This window comes from Neopelma chrysocephalum, unplaced genomic scaffold (assembly GCF_003984885.1).
Source record: "Neopelma chrysocephalum unplaced genomic scaffold, ASM398488v2 Primary Assembly neopelma1_200, whole genome shotgun sequence".
NCBI classification, from domain to species: Eukaryota; Metazoa; Chordata; class Aves; order Passeriformes; family Pipridae; genus Neopelma; species Neopelma chrysocephalum.
In genome coordinates this window covers 2,418,223-2,434,213 of record NW_020897862.1, presented here as the reverse complement: position 1 = coordinate 2,434,213, position 15,991 = coordinate 2,418,223, and the positions used below count along the sequence as shown (strand labels likewise).

The window sequence follows — 15,991 nt, the reverse complement described above, 5'->3', positions numbered from 1 at the left end:
GACAGACAAGACTGATAATGGTTTTTTCCTTAAACTAAGCAACAAGGTGCCAAATGGGAAAAAAAAACCAAAACAAACCAAAAACCAAACCACAACCCACCTCTGAAACTCTTGATTCTGGATATCCTTTTAGCTTGTAGCAAGTCTTGGAGTATGAACCACTGTCTTCACCTGTCATAGTGGCACTTACAGTCCTTTTAACATTGAACCTCTCGGCTGCTTCTGTTTCATTTTTCCTTGTGGTCTAACACTTCTCTGGCTGCTGTTGTAGTGAAGTGGATTCTAAACTTGAGCACCCCTGCAACCACGTGCAACGTTACTAACCAGTGTTAACCCGACTTACTCTGGCTGCTCATGACACCTTCTCTGATGGCTGTTGTGTTCACCTACCTGGGGAGGACTTTGCTGAGAGAAGCCACAGCAGTCACCAAGGCAAATGTGTGTGGCGGGGATGTGCATGTCTTTGTAGCATGTGTGGAGTTTTTACACTTGGTTTTTAATTTTTTTTTTAAAAAATCATGAACCTGGTTTTAGTAGGTCTGTTTAAAGATTTTTTGGAAGGGATTGGGAGGGAAGAGTTCAGATTATCTGCTGTTTTGAGATGACAAGAACTTTTAAATATAATGTTAATCTTAATTTAGTGAAGGGCTCCAATTTTGTCAGTCCATGACTCTTGAAGATACATTTTAATGCCCTAACACTCAGTCTTCAGGGACTTCCTTATCACTTGTTCTATTTTGATTTTTGATTTAGTTTTCTTTGCCTGCTACTTCTTGTTTAGCTTTTCCATTTTCTTACAATTTTAATTTTGGTTATTTTGGGGCCACTTCTTGATTTTTGTTTTTCCAAAGGATGCAGACTCTGATAGTGGGGATGATTCGGACAAGAGATCGTGTGAGGAGAGTTGGAGACTGATCACTTCCCTGAGAGAGAAGCTGCCCCCCAGCAAGCTCCAAACCATTGTAAAAAAGTGTGGCCTCCCCAGCAGTGGGAAGAAACGAGAACCCATTAAAATGTACCAGATACCCCAACGGCGACGCCTTAGCAAAGACTCCAAATGGGTCACCATCTCAGACCTAAAGATTCAGGCTGTGAAGGAGATTTGCTATGAGGTAGCACTCAATGACTTCAGGCACACTAGGCAGGAGATTGAGGCCCTGGCCATTGTTAAAATGAAGGAGCTTTGTGCCATGTATGGGAAAAAAGATCCCAACGAGCGCGAATCGTGGCGAGCCGTCGCCCGGGATGTCTGGGACACGGTGGGAGTCGGAGATGAGAAGATCGAAGACGTGATGGCCAACGGTAAAGGAATAACCGATGTGGACGACCTAAAGGTGCACATAGACAAATTGGAAGACATTTTGCAAGAGGTGAAGAAGCAGAACAACATGAAGGACGAAGAGATCAAAGTTCTCAGAAATAAGATGCTAAAAATGGAGAAGGTTTTACCCCTGATAGGGTCTCCAGAGAAAACTCAGTCCACCATAGCTAATGCCAAGTCTCCAAACTCTGCCAGCGGGGTGGATGTGGATAAGAAGCCCGTGGATGACTTAAAGAGAAGCGAGAACGATGATCTTGCCAAGGAGGAACGTGTTTCTCAGCTGATGGCAGGTGACCCGGCTTTCAGACGCGGGCGCTTACGTTGGATGAGGCAGGAACAGATTCGGTTCAAAAACCTGCAGCAGCAGGAAATAGCGAAGCAGCTGCGCCGGCAAAACATGCCCCACCGATTTATCCCGCCCGAAAACCGCAAACCCCGCTTCCCTTTCAAGAGCAATCCCAAACATAGGAACTCCTGGAGCCCGGGCACCCACATCATTATCACCGAGGACGAAGTTATCGAGGTCCGGATCCCGAAGGAAGACGATAAGAGCAAAGATGAAGGCAAAGAGAAGGAAAGCAAAGCTGCTCCTAAAGACCCGCAGCAGCTGTGGAATCTTTATGGCCCCCAGAGGAGCCAGGATAACATCCAGATTAACAGGCAGCAGCTGAGCACACAGCCCCAGCCCAGCCAGCAGCAGCCGTCGCCTCAGCTGCGCTGGAGGAGCAACTCCCTCAACAACGGCTCCCAAAAAAGCTTGAGACGCCAGAGCTCGGGCTCGTCAGAGTCGCTGCACTGCCCCGGCGGGCAGCAGAGCCCGGACCTGCAGACTTTCCAGCAGAAGCGCCACGTGCACCAGCACCGCCAGCCCTACGGCCACGGCGGCGCCGACGGGGCCCCCCCGAAACCGCCCGAGCGCCACAACCACTGTCACCAGTTTGTGACACCCCCGCGCATGCGGCGCCAGTTCTCGGCCCCCAACCTCAAAGCGGGCAGAGAGACCACCGTATGATCAGGGGGGCAGAGCAGGCTGGGCGAGGAGGGAGCGGGGGCAATCCTGGCTGGAAAGTTGGGGAGCAGCCAGGATTGGCCCCGCTGGACTCGGGGCTTTGCTGGGCCGGGGAGAGCTCGAGTAACTCACCCCGAAACACGAGGGCCCGGCCCCGCGGCCCCTGCATGTGACTTGCCTTGCAGTTGTAACAGCGTTGATTGGAAGGATATTCGGAAAAAAAAAATTGTAAGAACTTTTTTTGTCATAGACTAGAAGACTTGGAGGGAGGGATGTGGAGGGGAGAACTTCCCTGCTAGCTCATTTACCAATTTTTTTTTCATGTGTGTGTCTTGAAGTATTTTTCTAATGCCGAAAATATTGTCTGGAACTTACAAAGTGCTTCCTTCCTCCCGTGTTTTACGTAGACAATCAAAAGAGGAATTTAGTTTCTAGCATTGAATGTTTCTTGTGACCTTTTTCTCAGCAACGAGGAAACTGAGCATCTGTTTTTAAGTTGATCTGGCTCTTCAGAACAATATTTTCCACTCTTAACTCAAATTTTTAATAGTGATAATAATCTATAAACCAAAAGTTGTCGGCTGACAAGATATGTGGCTTTTTTATAGAGAAATTATGAAGAGCTATTGGGTCACAACAGTCCTACTCCCTTGAGTAGATGTCTCTTCTTCTGCTTAAGTTCATAATTATTGGTATGAAATTGCTGTGACAGTTAAACCTGCCTGAATGGAAGTTTATGTCAGAATATATATATATTGCTGAAGCAATACTTTGGAAATAAGCTTTTTCTAATTCCCATTGTATCTCTAAATATAATAGTTTTTAATTATTATACTGAGATTGTGGAAAGGAACTAGGATTTTTCAACACTCTGGTGCACTCAAAAAGCTAATTCTTTTATTTTATGTTTTCAGCTTTCTCGGGCGTGAGTCTGGGAGATGTTTTTGAAATAGTTATTCTTATGAAGATTTATAGATCACTACTTTGTATTGGCTGAATTCTCCTGTAAGATGGGAGAATTGAACTGTTTCATCTTAATGTGATACCTCATGTTAGTGCCTCTGGTCTTGGATTAAACCCTAATTCAAGACTTGTTTAATAAAGGAGAAGGTTGCTTTGAGGAGAAAATAAGATTAATTTTCCTTCTCCCCACACTCCAAATGCAAGTTAGTGAAAAACTGTTGATTAAGGAATAGGCTTTGGGGTTTTGTGTCAATTGGAGAGTCCCAATCTTAATTACACAGCTGTTTTATCTGAGTTTCTTGAAGTGCAAGACAAAATTGCACTTACCTTTGAAAATCTGTGGCCTTAACCATAAGCCAGTCTAAATCTCTGAGGACTTATTTAGCTATTAAATTTAACTTGAATAAGATTTTAAAACCACAACTGGCCACTTACTTTTGGTAAGGTAGGTCCACTTTGCAGTGTATTTGTGCTGTTTTGCACAAGTATCCTGAATTTACTTGAGGTTGCTTATTTTTTTATGAGATATAAGCCCTACTGGTAACTGTTACTTGTGTGTGGTTCAGCATAGCTGTAGGTGAGTGGCAAGTGCCTTAAGCTCATTTTCCATCCTTTTTTTTTTTGGTCCTATCCTACTTTTGCCTGCCTCAGCTGTGCATGTTGTAGGTGCTGGTTGTTCCTTGGCAGCCACTGCACCATTTACGTATCGATTAATCAAGTGTCAGCTCTTAATTCCCTGCACATTTTTACTGAGGGGATACTGGCCCCTGATGTAGGAGATACAAAGTCAGTCCTCCAACTCCTAAAAGAACAAACTGGTCCCAAACTTGGGATGTTTTTTTAACAGCAGGTTTACTTTTGTGTCCAAATCTGGCTTTGTAACTTGCATTTTGTCTCATGCTTTGGCCTACTTGAACGAAGGAAATAAAGCATCATGTCCAAAAATGTCTTGATTCTTCAAGAAATGAAGGCTTGTAGATGAGCAATACTTCCTCTGAGCTTGAGTCAGAACTGCCAAATGAGTTTTGGGCTGCAAATAATATTCTGCTGTTGCCTTTATTTTAGAATCCTGTTTTAGCAGTGCATTGCACTTCGGTTTTGTGCATGTCAAGGGTCATGAGTTCTTTTATATCCTCATAAAGGCTCGGACTCATGCTTGGGAAAACCCTCTCAGTTCTATAGGAATACAGGAACCAAGCAGAGTCAGTCTGCCCAGGACAGGCCGTGGGAGAGAAAACCAAACCCATTTGATCTCGTGTCCCGTTTTGGGGAGGGTTGGGGCTGCCTGGATGAAATCCCCACGTGATTGAGCATGGAGTGATTCTGAAATCCATGGAACTACTTGTACTGACATGAGATTAAAAACTCCTGCTACTTGGTACCTTAATGCTAGACACTAAAATGTTTGTGCCAACCTATTTCAGCTTAAAAATCTGAAAAGAACTCTCTGTGAATGCCTGGGTGGTGCTGGTGAGCAATAGGTTGCCATCAGTCTGTCTCACCCCACTGTTAATGCAACACTAGAAGAACAACCCTGCTTGTTCTGTTGTATGATTTGACAAAACAGAAGAAGGACAGTCAGTGTCAGAATGGAGTCCAGTCTGCTCTGAGGAAGCAGCCTTTTTTCCCTGTTTTTTAGGAGGATATTTAAGAATCTGATATTAGTTAACAGTGCAGTGCCTCATCTGATAAGGGAAGCAGTGTGAGAACTGTGGATCTCTTTGCACTCCTCAAACACACACAACTCTCCCTCCAAACCCCTGTTAATGGAGTTAATGAACGGTGAGACAGCTGCTTCCATACAATCTGTGTGAAAAGGCTTTCAGGTTAATGGGAATGTGGCATCCAGGGGGGAAGTGCTGTTCTCCCAAGCTGAGCTGCCTTGCCAAGTGCTGCAGAGCTGTGTGCTCTGGCAGCTGGCTTGGATCCACCTGTGCCTTAGTGATGGCTCTGAAACCATCCTTTAGGACTCACTTAGGACCTGTGGATTTGGGGGGTGGGTGAAATGCACCTCAGTAACACTCCTCAGATCCACTCCAACATCCCTTCTTAAGCCATCTGAATTTAGGGATCTGCCAAATTAGGGGATGCTATTTGTATCAGTTCATTCAGCATAGTTTCAATATCTCCCTCACTGTTTGTCCTTTATATGTTGAAATTTATTCTTTATATGTTGAAATTTTTCTCGACTACTTCCCATTGAATCACTCCAGGAGCTGCCACGTGAGAAATCAATGCTGTGTAACCATTTGTACTGTAAAGAAAGCAGTGAGCTGCCTTTGAATTAAATGGGATTTTCAGATCTGTCTATTGTTTAGGAAAAAAACAAGTTTTGGATTGTCTTAAGAGCAAGCATCTGCCTTGTGAAAAGCAGAACTGGTTTGTATTGTAACAAGTGCTCTTTCAATAAACTATGAAATACTCTTGTAAGTGTCTGACTTGTCTCAGTAAAATGGAAATCAAACTTGACTGCAGGCTTGTCCTGCTTTTGTTTTTTTATCTTGGGGTTGGGATTGTTTTAGCAGAGTTAAAAAGGTTTCTTTAATTGTTCCTCAGACTGATTCTTGTAGGTTCATCCGCCCTGGTTTTTCAGCTGCTGTGTGGAAAGCAACCCCCGCAGATCTGTGTCTCCTCTCACAGCTTATTTAAAATAAATATAAAAGAAAAAAAGAGCTTTTTATAGCACAAGGGGCTACAAGCCTTACTCCTCTTCAGTGCTGTCCCATTGTACCATCCTGTGTGCTGTTTATTTAAATTCTGGAAGGAAACTCGGGGCTGGCTGTTCTCCATTTATTTGCTCATTGAAGGCAAAAGAAATGGACTGTTTTGTGCACCTCGAATGCAGGAGGGAATCACACACAGCAGTACCTTGGCAGCCACCATGTAGATCCAAAGAAATTCGGTTGTTGTACTCAGTGTTCTGCTTTACCAGCTGGTCCAGTCTGCTTTTACAAAGCTTTGCCTACTCCGAGTGTGTGTGGGTTTTTTTGGTTTGTTTGTTTGTTGGTTGGGTTCTTTTTTTGATTTTTCTTTTTTTTTTCCTGTTTTCTCAAAATCTGTCATTGCTCTGGCTTTAGATATTCCCATGCCCATGGGGAAAATAACCTTTGCATTCCCTTTTTGCACACTGATGGAGCTGCTGAAGCCACCCAGTCTGGAGCTGGGCACCAACATGCATTTGGTTCCAGGGAGTCTGGGCAGGGACCTCCAGGGCAGCTCCTGGATGCAGTTTTTCCCTTTTCCAGCAGTTGAGGCACCTTTAATTGGTACTAACAATGGTGTGTGTACTCTCACTAATCAGCTCAGGAAAAGCTCACCTGGAGAGGTGACCAGTCTGTCCTGAGAGCAAACCAAGCCCTGTGCAGTTGATGCACCTTCCGGGTGAACCAGCCCAAAATTCAGCCTTCAGCTCCTGCTCAGTGCCAATTATTTTTAAATACTACCCAGCATCAAGTGCCAGGAGACAACTTTAGTCCTGCTTAGGGAAATGGTACCCATTTCCTATTTTTCATTATGGGAAAACAAACTTCAATTATTTTACTTAGTTTTTTAAAGTAGTGTTTTAGTGTGGAGTCAATGAACAGTGTCTGCTTATGTTAAGCATTTATTTATCTGGGTATTTAAATGTACAGAAGATACACTTACTTGGCTCACAAGTCTGAAAATAGAGAAGACCAGAAGCAGGTCTTTGTGAGTGAATTTAATGTGCCTGGGTTTTTTCCTGTGGAATGTTCACAGTGGAATGCTCCTGATTTTTGACCATTCCCTCTGCAGCTTTTCAGTTTCTCCAAAAGAGTCTGAAAAGGTTCTGTTAAAACCCTACTTGAAGAGCTTTTCATTTCTACAATGTAGCAGCTCAAAATGACATTATCAACTTCAGACTACAGGAAAATAAATTCTTTTGCCTTTCCTTGCAAGTGAGAGAAGGTTGTTCGTGTCACTTCACATCTGACTTGTTTTGTCTGGGTTTCAGAAGTAATAGCATTTTCTGCATGGAATGGGAGGGGGGAAAAGATCACAGAAAGTGCCTTTATGTTAAAGAATTTTTAAGATTATGCTGGGTATTTCAGAAGGGTAGATAAGTCTGAAACTCCTCATCAAGTCTGGAATAGTTTTCTGGTGAATCACGAGGAATTTCAGAAGGAAACATCAAAGGAAAGGTGTTTGTTTTGTTTGCAGTTTTTGTTCTGCTGGGCTGAGGTTACTTCCAGTGTAAGTAGCCAACTTAGGGAAGGGAACGGACACAAATAAAGAAAGAGCATTTTAGCCAAAATCAAGAGGAAATTAGAAAATTAAACTGCAGCCCTCAAAGGCTGATATATCTTTGAGTTCACTTTTCTGTCCCTTAAGATTATGGGTGTTGAACTCATGGTGTTGACAATCCTGCCCTTTCAAAGGGCACAGCCACCGTTCCTTAACGCTGCCTCCAGAAAATATTACCTGTAAATATTACCTAAAGGAATGTCCTTGAGGTTTCTCTGCTTTCCAAATACAGTCTGAAGGCCTTTCTGCCTGAACCTGGGTTAAATTTGCTGCTGTGGCTGTGTTAAATACTGAACTTGCTGTACAAAACCAAGTGATGCAGCTGTTTAGGTGAGAAGCTTAAATAAGAATGGGAGGGAAATGTAAAGCTTTTCTTCTGTAGCTCTCAGACTTAATGTATTACTGCAAACTGGGCGTTGGAGAGGAATTTTAGGATCTGGAGCTGTGGAAGAGAGGTTGGAATACAAGATGAGTGGCTTCAAGAATTCCCCTCAAGGACTCTGTAACACTCTTAGTGAATTGTTGTTGCAACTCTTGTATAAAAATCTTGAGAAACCAGTTTAATTTGTCTAATGTATGCCAAAGGTTTATCTTAAAAAAACAAAATACAGTAGTGAGATAGGTTTTGAGACCAGGAGCACGGTGACTGTGTCTGTTCTGATTTGTATTTGTTTTACCAGCAAATAATTAAAGGCTCATTAGATTATAGTAGCACTTATTTCAAGGCATGATAAAGCTGAACGGGAAGAAAATGCTCTTGTACCAGAAGGTGTTGCTGAAGTGTTCCTTGTGGGGAAGCCACTGCACAGACTTCTCTGCCAGGGCAGGGCTGGTATTTTATCTTCTGATATATTAAATACACATGTGAGAGAGTGGTACTTACATGCCAAAGGGAAAATCTAATTGAAAAAAAAATGTCTCCCCCTCAAAAAAATCTGAAATTAATTTTTTTGTGTGTAAAAAGGCAAATCAGTGGTGCTGTTAATCCTTCTGCTTGAGAAAATGAAGGTGAATAATCCTCCCCTTTTAAATTTATGTCTGTACTTTTCTCTGTTTCTGCCTCTTTCCTACTTTCCTGAAAGCAGCAAGCAGCTCCCAGAAAAAAATCACCCTTTTCCAGCCTTTAGCAAAAAGAAAACCCTAAACATTTTCTTCTTTCAGACACAGTGAGCTTGTAAATCTTAGAAAGCAGCACTCCTGTCTGAATTGCATTGGCTCTGTCTTCTCTCTTTCCAAGGGGGGTGGCACTGAAGCAGTGCATGTTGTGACCTGGGAGCAGCAGGGGAAGGCTCTGGGTGGGTTTTTCTCCGTGTCTGTCTGTCTGTCTGAGCTGTTGGGCTCTCTCAGCTCCCTCCTGGCTTTTGTCTGTCCTCCTACACGGCCTCTCCTCTCTCCCCACAGGACTATGAGAGCAAACTGCAGGCCCTGCAGAAGCAGGTGGAGACTCGGTCCTTGGCTGCTGAAACCACAGAGGAGGAGGAGGAGGAAGAAGAAGGTGAGTTTGAAGCTAAAAGTAATTTGGGTAAAGCCAAACCTAAAGGAACAGTTGCTGTAGCATCTCTTGCAATAGACAGAAAACTTGCTCTGGAAAACTGCAAAATCACTTTGATTTCTTGATCCATAATCCTCTCAGCATAAAGATTTAAAATACCTGTTTATAGGATAAGTTCTATGTGAAGAGCAGATACACATCCCTGAGTTCAGTTGATGTGTGAACTGGATTAGTTTAACCTCAGGCTTTGGTTTGGTGGTCTTGTATTTGAAGGAATCTCTCTCTTTTTGGCACTGACAGAGTTCAGATGTCTTGAGCCAAAATAACACTGTTGCCTTTGTTTCCTTGTTTTGATTTTGAAAGGGTTTTTTCCTCCTTGGTAGGAGTTCCCAGCATTCTGTGACATGTCTGTATAACTCCTTTGCTGGACAGTAAATAGTTTATTATTCCCATAATACTTGCTTTCATTCCACAGTTTCAGATTTTGGCTATAATAATTGTAAAATAACTTAAAATAATAGGAGTAGAATTCATTTTGTTTCCTCTGTTCCAAATCTCCTTTACTTGATCATTAATCTCCACTACTAAGTTCGAATCCAGTTTTTCCTCACTGAATAATGAAAATGCAGGGTTTTGTTTTCTCTTCTGCCAGAAAAGGTGTTGAGAACTTGATGACACAGTCAGCAGGAGCATTAGAGGCTGCCTGTGATGGCTTTGAGATGAAGCCACAGTGTTTTATTTCTCTGTTTCTTTGCTCTCCCCAGTGCCCTGGACACGCCACGAGTACGAACTGGCCCAGTGGGCTTTCAGGAAGTGGAAATTCCACCAGTTCACTTCCCTGAGGGACCAGCTCTGGGGAAATGCAGTGTATCTGAAAGAAGCCAATGCAATCAGTGTGGAGTTAAAGAAAAAGGTGGGGACATGCAGAGCAGCTTTTTGAATTTTCTGACTCATCAGTTTTGCTTGTGTGATCCTGCTTCAAATGCTCCACTTGTGCTCTTCAAAGTTATGGCTCTTGCTTATTAATTTGGGCTTTAAACGAGTTTGGAAAATTGTGAGTCTCTGTTTCAGGCTTGTGGCTGAGTGAACATTCCATGACAGTCTGGCTGATCCATTCTCCTCTCCTTCCTTTCCCTTTTGCTGTTCCTGCCAATGCCATAAACACACGTTCATGTCCATCTCCCCTGGGCCTTGTATTTTCCTTTTTGCTTTCACCTTCCTGTGGTCATTCCTCTTTCCAAGAGCAGTGGGTGCTGTAGGATGTGCTGGGTCTGTAGTTTTCAGACCTCTGCTAGCTGTGACAGCAAAAGCAAGATATGTGTCCTCAGCTAAAAAACATATTTTTTGCCATTTTGAGACCAAAAAAAAAAGTGACATAAACCCCCGCTGAATCTGTTCATAGAATTGCAAGTCAAACTGGCCTCATCATGGCCTTGTATTAATGTCTGTGCCTTTGTGATGCCAATATCTGACTTCTCAGGACTGAAGTGATGTTTCTTTTCCACCCAGGTGCAGTTTCAGTTTGTCCTGCTCACGGACACCCTCTACTCCCCTCTGCCCCCGGAGCTCCTGCCCACGGAGCTGGAGAAGACCCGGGACAACCGACCTTTCCCTCGGACCGTGGTGGCTGTGGAAGTCCAGGATCTGAAGAATGGAGCAACACATTACTGGTCCTTAGAAAAACTCAAGTATGTAAACATTACTGGACAAAAATAAATTCCCTATGTCCAAGGAACTTGGGTGAAAAATTTCCCCCCTTGCCTTTCCTTCTCCATTGTTCTTATTTTTCCTCTGTATCCTCCCAGATGCCAACTTTCTATGTCTTAAATACCAGCTTTCTAGATTCTTTGAACAAGTGCACTTGTTCTCCAGCATCTCACCTCAGTTTCACATTTAATTTCTGTAATTTGAGGTTAGATTTTATTTTTTAAATCTAATAAGGCTCATCACAGCTCTTCTCTCTGTATTAATTCTTTTTTTACAGTCCTTTCACTGCAATAATACACTTGCCACCTGCTTTATAAAACCTGGTAGTTAAGGGCATAATTTATAATAAAAAGCTCAAATGAAGAAAATTCTGTTTCTATGGAAGCTACACAAATTCTGACTAATCTGAATTATTTCCAACACATGTAAATGACATTTGTCTTTTCCCTGTTCTCTAAATACTGACTGAAGAACTTTTTCCTACTTTTTCCAGACAATGGGTCTTGCAAGTGAAACACTTGTTCTCTTCAATTAAATAAAAAAATAGATAAGTGAAAAAAAGTCTGCAGTGGAATCCACTCACTTTTGAATCAAAATGCCAACATTTCTGGAGTGGAATGCAAAGAGCTGCCGAAATTACTCAGCAACATGGTTGGTTGCAAAAAAAAGGGAAGCAAAAAATCTGCCAGAATTAGATGTAAAAGAAGAATATTTAGAAATTAGATTGAAATCCATGATTTTTGTGAGCTCTGCAGTGACCTTGCCTACAGGTTTTTTCCCAGAATCCACAACACCTCAGAGCGTTAGTGCAGCACCCAAACTTAGGGTGCAGCCTCCGAGTTTGGTTCGGGCGAAGTCAGTGTTACCTCACTTTGTGTTCCCTGATTATTCAGTTTTTCATTCCTGCTTTTCCATGTGCAGGCAGAGGTTGGACCTGATGCGGGAGATGTACGACAGGGCTGGGGAAATGGCCTCCAACAGCCAGGACGAGGGCGAGAGCACCATGACGGGCAGCGACCCCTTCTACGACCGCTTCCACTGGTTCAAGCTGGTCGGGAGGTACGTGCCACACCCTCACTGCTGCTGCACTGGCCACTCCTGGGGGAACCCTGGCTCGGGGTGTGGTTGTGAACTGTGTGGCCTCTGTGTCACTCGTGTGTTTTGTCCTGCAGGGATTTTTCAGTGGAGAGCAGAAAATGCTCTCTGGGGTGTTGCCGGTTCTAATGTGAACTGGTGGATTCTGATTGGAGTGAACCCGTAGTAAGTTACAAGGTTATTTAAAAGAATGTAGCCAGCTAAATTCTATCCAAAGTCGCTGGAGCAGAGCTGTGAGAATGTGAAGAACACTGGAAAAGTGGCCCAGGGTCTTACTTACATATGTGGTTGTAATAGTTTGGTCATTCCCTAGGGAAGTATCTGATGGGATTCTTTAATATGTCCTGACGTTGGCTGCACCTTTGCAATATTTTGATTTGCAGAAATGCTGTGTTGGCAATAAGAGTTGTAGCTCTTTTAAATGGATGTGCTCTCAAGATCTGTATGTTGATATTCCTTTTCCATTTGCTTCCTGCTCCGTTCAAGGACACTCTTTCCCCCGACTTTGTTGGCGAATCCCTCCCCTCGCGTTCCGTGGCGGTGCAGGTGGTTTGAAGCCTTTGCTTGTTGTTCAGGTGGTCTCTGTGCTGATGGCAACAAACAGCTGTTAAATGAACATTCTTCTTTCCCCTGGCCCTGGTCGGTGTCCGTTGGCTGGTTCCAGCTCCCCCATATTCCATGGCTGCGTGAACGAGCGCCTTGCCGACCGCACGCCCTCCCCCACTTTCTCCACGGCCGACTCCGACATCACTGAACTGGCTGATGAGCAGCAGGATGAGATGGAGGACTTTGATGATGAGGCCTTTGTGGATGACACTGGCTCCGACGTGGGAACTGAGGAGGGATCAGATCTCTTCAATGATGGGCGCGACCCGTTTTACGACCGATCCCCCTGGTTCATTTTAGTGGGAAGGTTGGTGAGGTTCCTCTGAGAATGGCCAAAAGGGACCAGCTCTTGCTGCAGACTGCAATGGCTTTGCCTTGTGCTACACAGAATATCTGTCAGTCTAGCCAAAATATCCATCAATTGGAATGGCCAGAGAATGAGTGTAGTCCAACATTATGTTTTAAGTTCCCATGTCATGTCATTAAGTTCCCATGTCATAAGTTTTCAATTCCCATCTAGACCTAAATAATAATTGAGAAAATAACCCTTAGATGCAACAACGTGAGTAAATCTGTTTCTAGAGAACTGTTGCAATGTAGGGTGACTGGGTTTGCTTCTGTGCAGGATTTAAACATCATTCAGGGAGTTCTCTACTCAGCCATCACAGGATCACTGGGACAGAATTGTAGGATGGCATTTTCTCCTGTAGAAGGGATCCTGAGTATGGTGGAAAGTCTTTCAGTCCAGTCCAATAAATCCATTTTTTTTTAAAAATCCATTTAACATCCTCTGCATATGAAGAGAAAAGGTGGCATGAGGAGAAAGAAGAATGGTCCTTTCTGGATGAGAAAAAAGGGTATTCTCTGAGGTGATTTGGCTTCTCAGATTATGTTTGACTCTCTGTGGCCAGTATTACCTAGTGAAAGGTCATCATCACTGCAATTTGCTGGCTGGGAGTGTTTATCAGCACTTTCCCAAGGCACTGTGCTTGAATTTCTGAAGCAGGTTTGCTTCATGTATTAACCAGTTTGCCAATCTAAAAACAATGAGGGCATTGTCAGACCCCAGTCTGTGGTGTAGACCCTCAGGACAGCAAGCTGCATTAAAAAAATGTAGTACTTTGCCCTGTTTCTTCATGAATAGTCTTGCTAAAACATGTTTCTCATGACAAGAAACAGAAATATTTTTATTTGGTGGCTTGGCTCCTCTCTCTGCTGCTTCCCACTCCCCCAGTGATGCTTTTGTGCTTCCTTGCTTCCCCTGTGAGCCAAAGTCCTGGTTAAAGGAGGGAGAGGGGGGTGTTTGCCACAGGTGTGGTACAAAAAAAGGCTCCATGGCCAGTGGAAGGGAGGAACAAAGGAGGAGGGACCAGAGCTTGGCAGTGCCTGTGCCTGTGAGCAGAAAAGACTCCACGGGCAGAAAGGTGGGATCCTTATGCAGTTGCTTCAAGTGCAGGGAACTTGACTGCATTATTTGTGAAAAGGAGGATTGAGTTTGCTGGTCTTGATCAAGCTTTTAGATCAGTGTAGCTGTGTTGTCAAACCTCAGTCTTCATCTGGAGCAGGGCTTGGAACATCCTCGATCTAGTTTTTGGAACAAAAATTGCTGAAGTTGCCAGAAGTTGCATTAGTCCTGTGTGATCTCTGAATTTGTGCCCTTATGTGCAATGCCTGATAATGTGCTTTATAAGATGTAATTCTTTCAGGTTAATCTGATTCAGGTTGGGAGTCAGTTTGGGGAAAGCCATGTGAGCTGTTTGGGGGTGGCTGTCAGCTCATCAAAGCCCAGGGCTGCTCCCTGCCCCTGCCTTGGCATCCACAGCCTGTGCTCCTGGAGCTCCTTCAGAGCTTGGGAAAGAGTTGGGCTATTCATCCTCGTTTCACAAACTCCTCAGGAAGCACAACACAAGCTGAGCAAATACAGTGTAAAATGAGAATGGTTGTGCTTCCTGGCAGTGGCACAAGTTGCTTCCCATTCCGTGTTTTACAGGGAATTCTGAGCTCTGTCTCCATGGACAGACACACGGAGCTGCAGCAGTTTTGGGTGGGAGCTGCCCAGACTGAACTGGGAGTTGAACTGAAGAATGAAGCTGAGTTTGGATTGTCTGGGTAGAGAGCTGAGGGACTTTTTCCCAGTTATTGGTTTCTATTCTATTTTTGTTCCTATTCTTCTGTTGTGCCTATTCTGTCAGCAGAAAGCTGCTCTTGGACTGTCCAGCACCACTGAATAGGAACTATTTTGAGTCCTCAGTGTCTTCCAGTGTGACAGTTCTACTTTTGAACAGTGACTTGCAAGGACCAGGGGTGTGTCCATCCACACAGACCTTGTCCTGAGCACAAGGTGGTGTTCAGTTTATAACAAACCCCTTGTCACTTCCAGCTGTGTACTGGGCCATATGCTGTAGAATGTGTAGGACAAATAAAGTGATTTCTAATATTTCTGAGGGGTTCATCAGCGATAACAAGTGCAGGTCATGAAGGAGAGGAGAAGTGGATCATGTAGTTACTCAACTCCTTGGCCATCACAGTTATTTTTTTTTCCTCTCTCTGTGCTATGACTGTCTTTTATTTGTAACTTTTAAAGAAAAGTTAAAAAAGAGCTGGTCCCTTTAGCCATCTCTTCTGGCATGCTGGGCTGTCTTTAAGGCTGATTCTATTTATGGTGTGACATATCAAGCATTTGCTCTGTTTTTAAGGGAGGTGGGAGAGGACTATGGGGTATTTGATTTAAATCTTGATGTGTTTATTTTAAAAATATCCGCCATCATTCTGAGTTCTGTTGTTTTTGTTTTGGTTCTTTTAAAAAATCGTGTTTGTTAAATTTAATTTCTAGTTCTGTTGTGAGTATGCCATTCTACCTCACCAATCTTTCTGCTAATCCAGCTCCCCTCTTTCAGTCTGCTGGGCTAAGGTGCAGGGGGACACTTAGGGGATATTTGGGGAGTGGGAATCCTCCTGGATGAGGGAAGAGGAGGAGGAGAACCTTAAGATTTTGTGCCCTCCTGACCTGGCAGTGCCTCGTGCTGCAGCAGATGGGATGGCACTGGGAGCAGTGGTGCTGCAGGAACCAGCTCTGATTTGGTCCAGTTGCTCTCCCTCCCACAGAAGAGATCCAGCATTTTCACCAACAAACAGGAAGCTTAAAACTTCTTGCATTGTGTGCTTTTCTTTGTCCAAGTCAAAATGACTCCTGTGAACTGAGTGACTGGATGGAGGGAAGTTAAGGAAGAGGAGAAATAGCTTTTTTTTCCTTGGGATGATCATGTTGTAGTTGTTACTCCAGCTGAGTGCTTTGGCTGTCACATGTTGAGCAGCAGCTTCAGAACTTTTGCCATGCAAATAAACAGGTATTTTTATTTTTTGTGCAGGGAATGCTTTCACTTTCCATTAGTTTTGGTTTGAGGTGGGAAGGCTTCTGTGGTGCCTGACTCTTGGAGTTAGTGAGACTCCCTTTCACTAGGCACAGCAGTGCAAGGCTCTTCGGATTCCTTCCTGTTGGGAAATGTCTGTTTTCCCTGGCTTGAAATGTGGTTTT

The 15,991-nt window shown here is 43.8% G+C and overlaps 1 protein-coding gene across 8 annotated transcripts in view; it reads left to right on the top strand.

Moving 5' to 3' along the window:
* Window positions 1-15,991, top strand: part of KIF1B (kinesin family member 1B) — an 86,062-nt gene that overhangs the window by 42,407 nt on the left and 27,664 nt on the right. For 5 of the 8 annotated variants that reach the window (XM_027703047.1, XM_027703044.1, XM_027703046.1 and 2 more), the window contains 5 exons: window positions 8,958-9,051; window positions 9,813-9,961; window positions 10,558-10,736; window positions 11,677-11,814; window positions 12,515-12,763. In XM_027703047.1, coding sequence (XP_027558848.1) covers window positions 8,958-9,051; window positions 9,813-9,961; window positions 10,558-10,736; window positions 11,677-11,814; window positions 12,515-12,763 — 809 coding nt within the window. Of the gene's footprint in view, window positions 1-851; window positions 5,729-8,957; window positions 9,052-9,812; window positions 9,962-10,557; window positions 10,737-11,676; window positions 11,815-12,514; window positions 12,764-15,991 lie in introns of those variants that run through there. The other 3 variants (XM_027703048.1, XM_027703049.1, XM_027703050.1) reach the window with 2 other exon arrangements.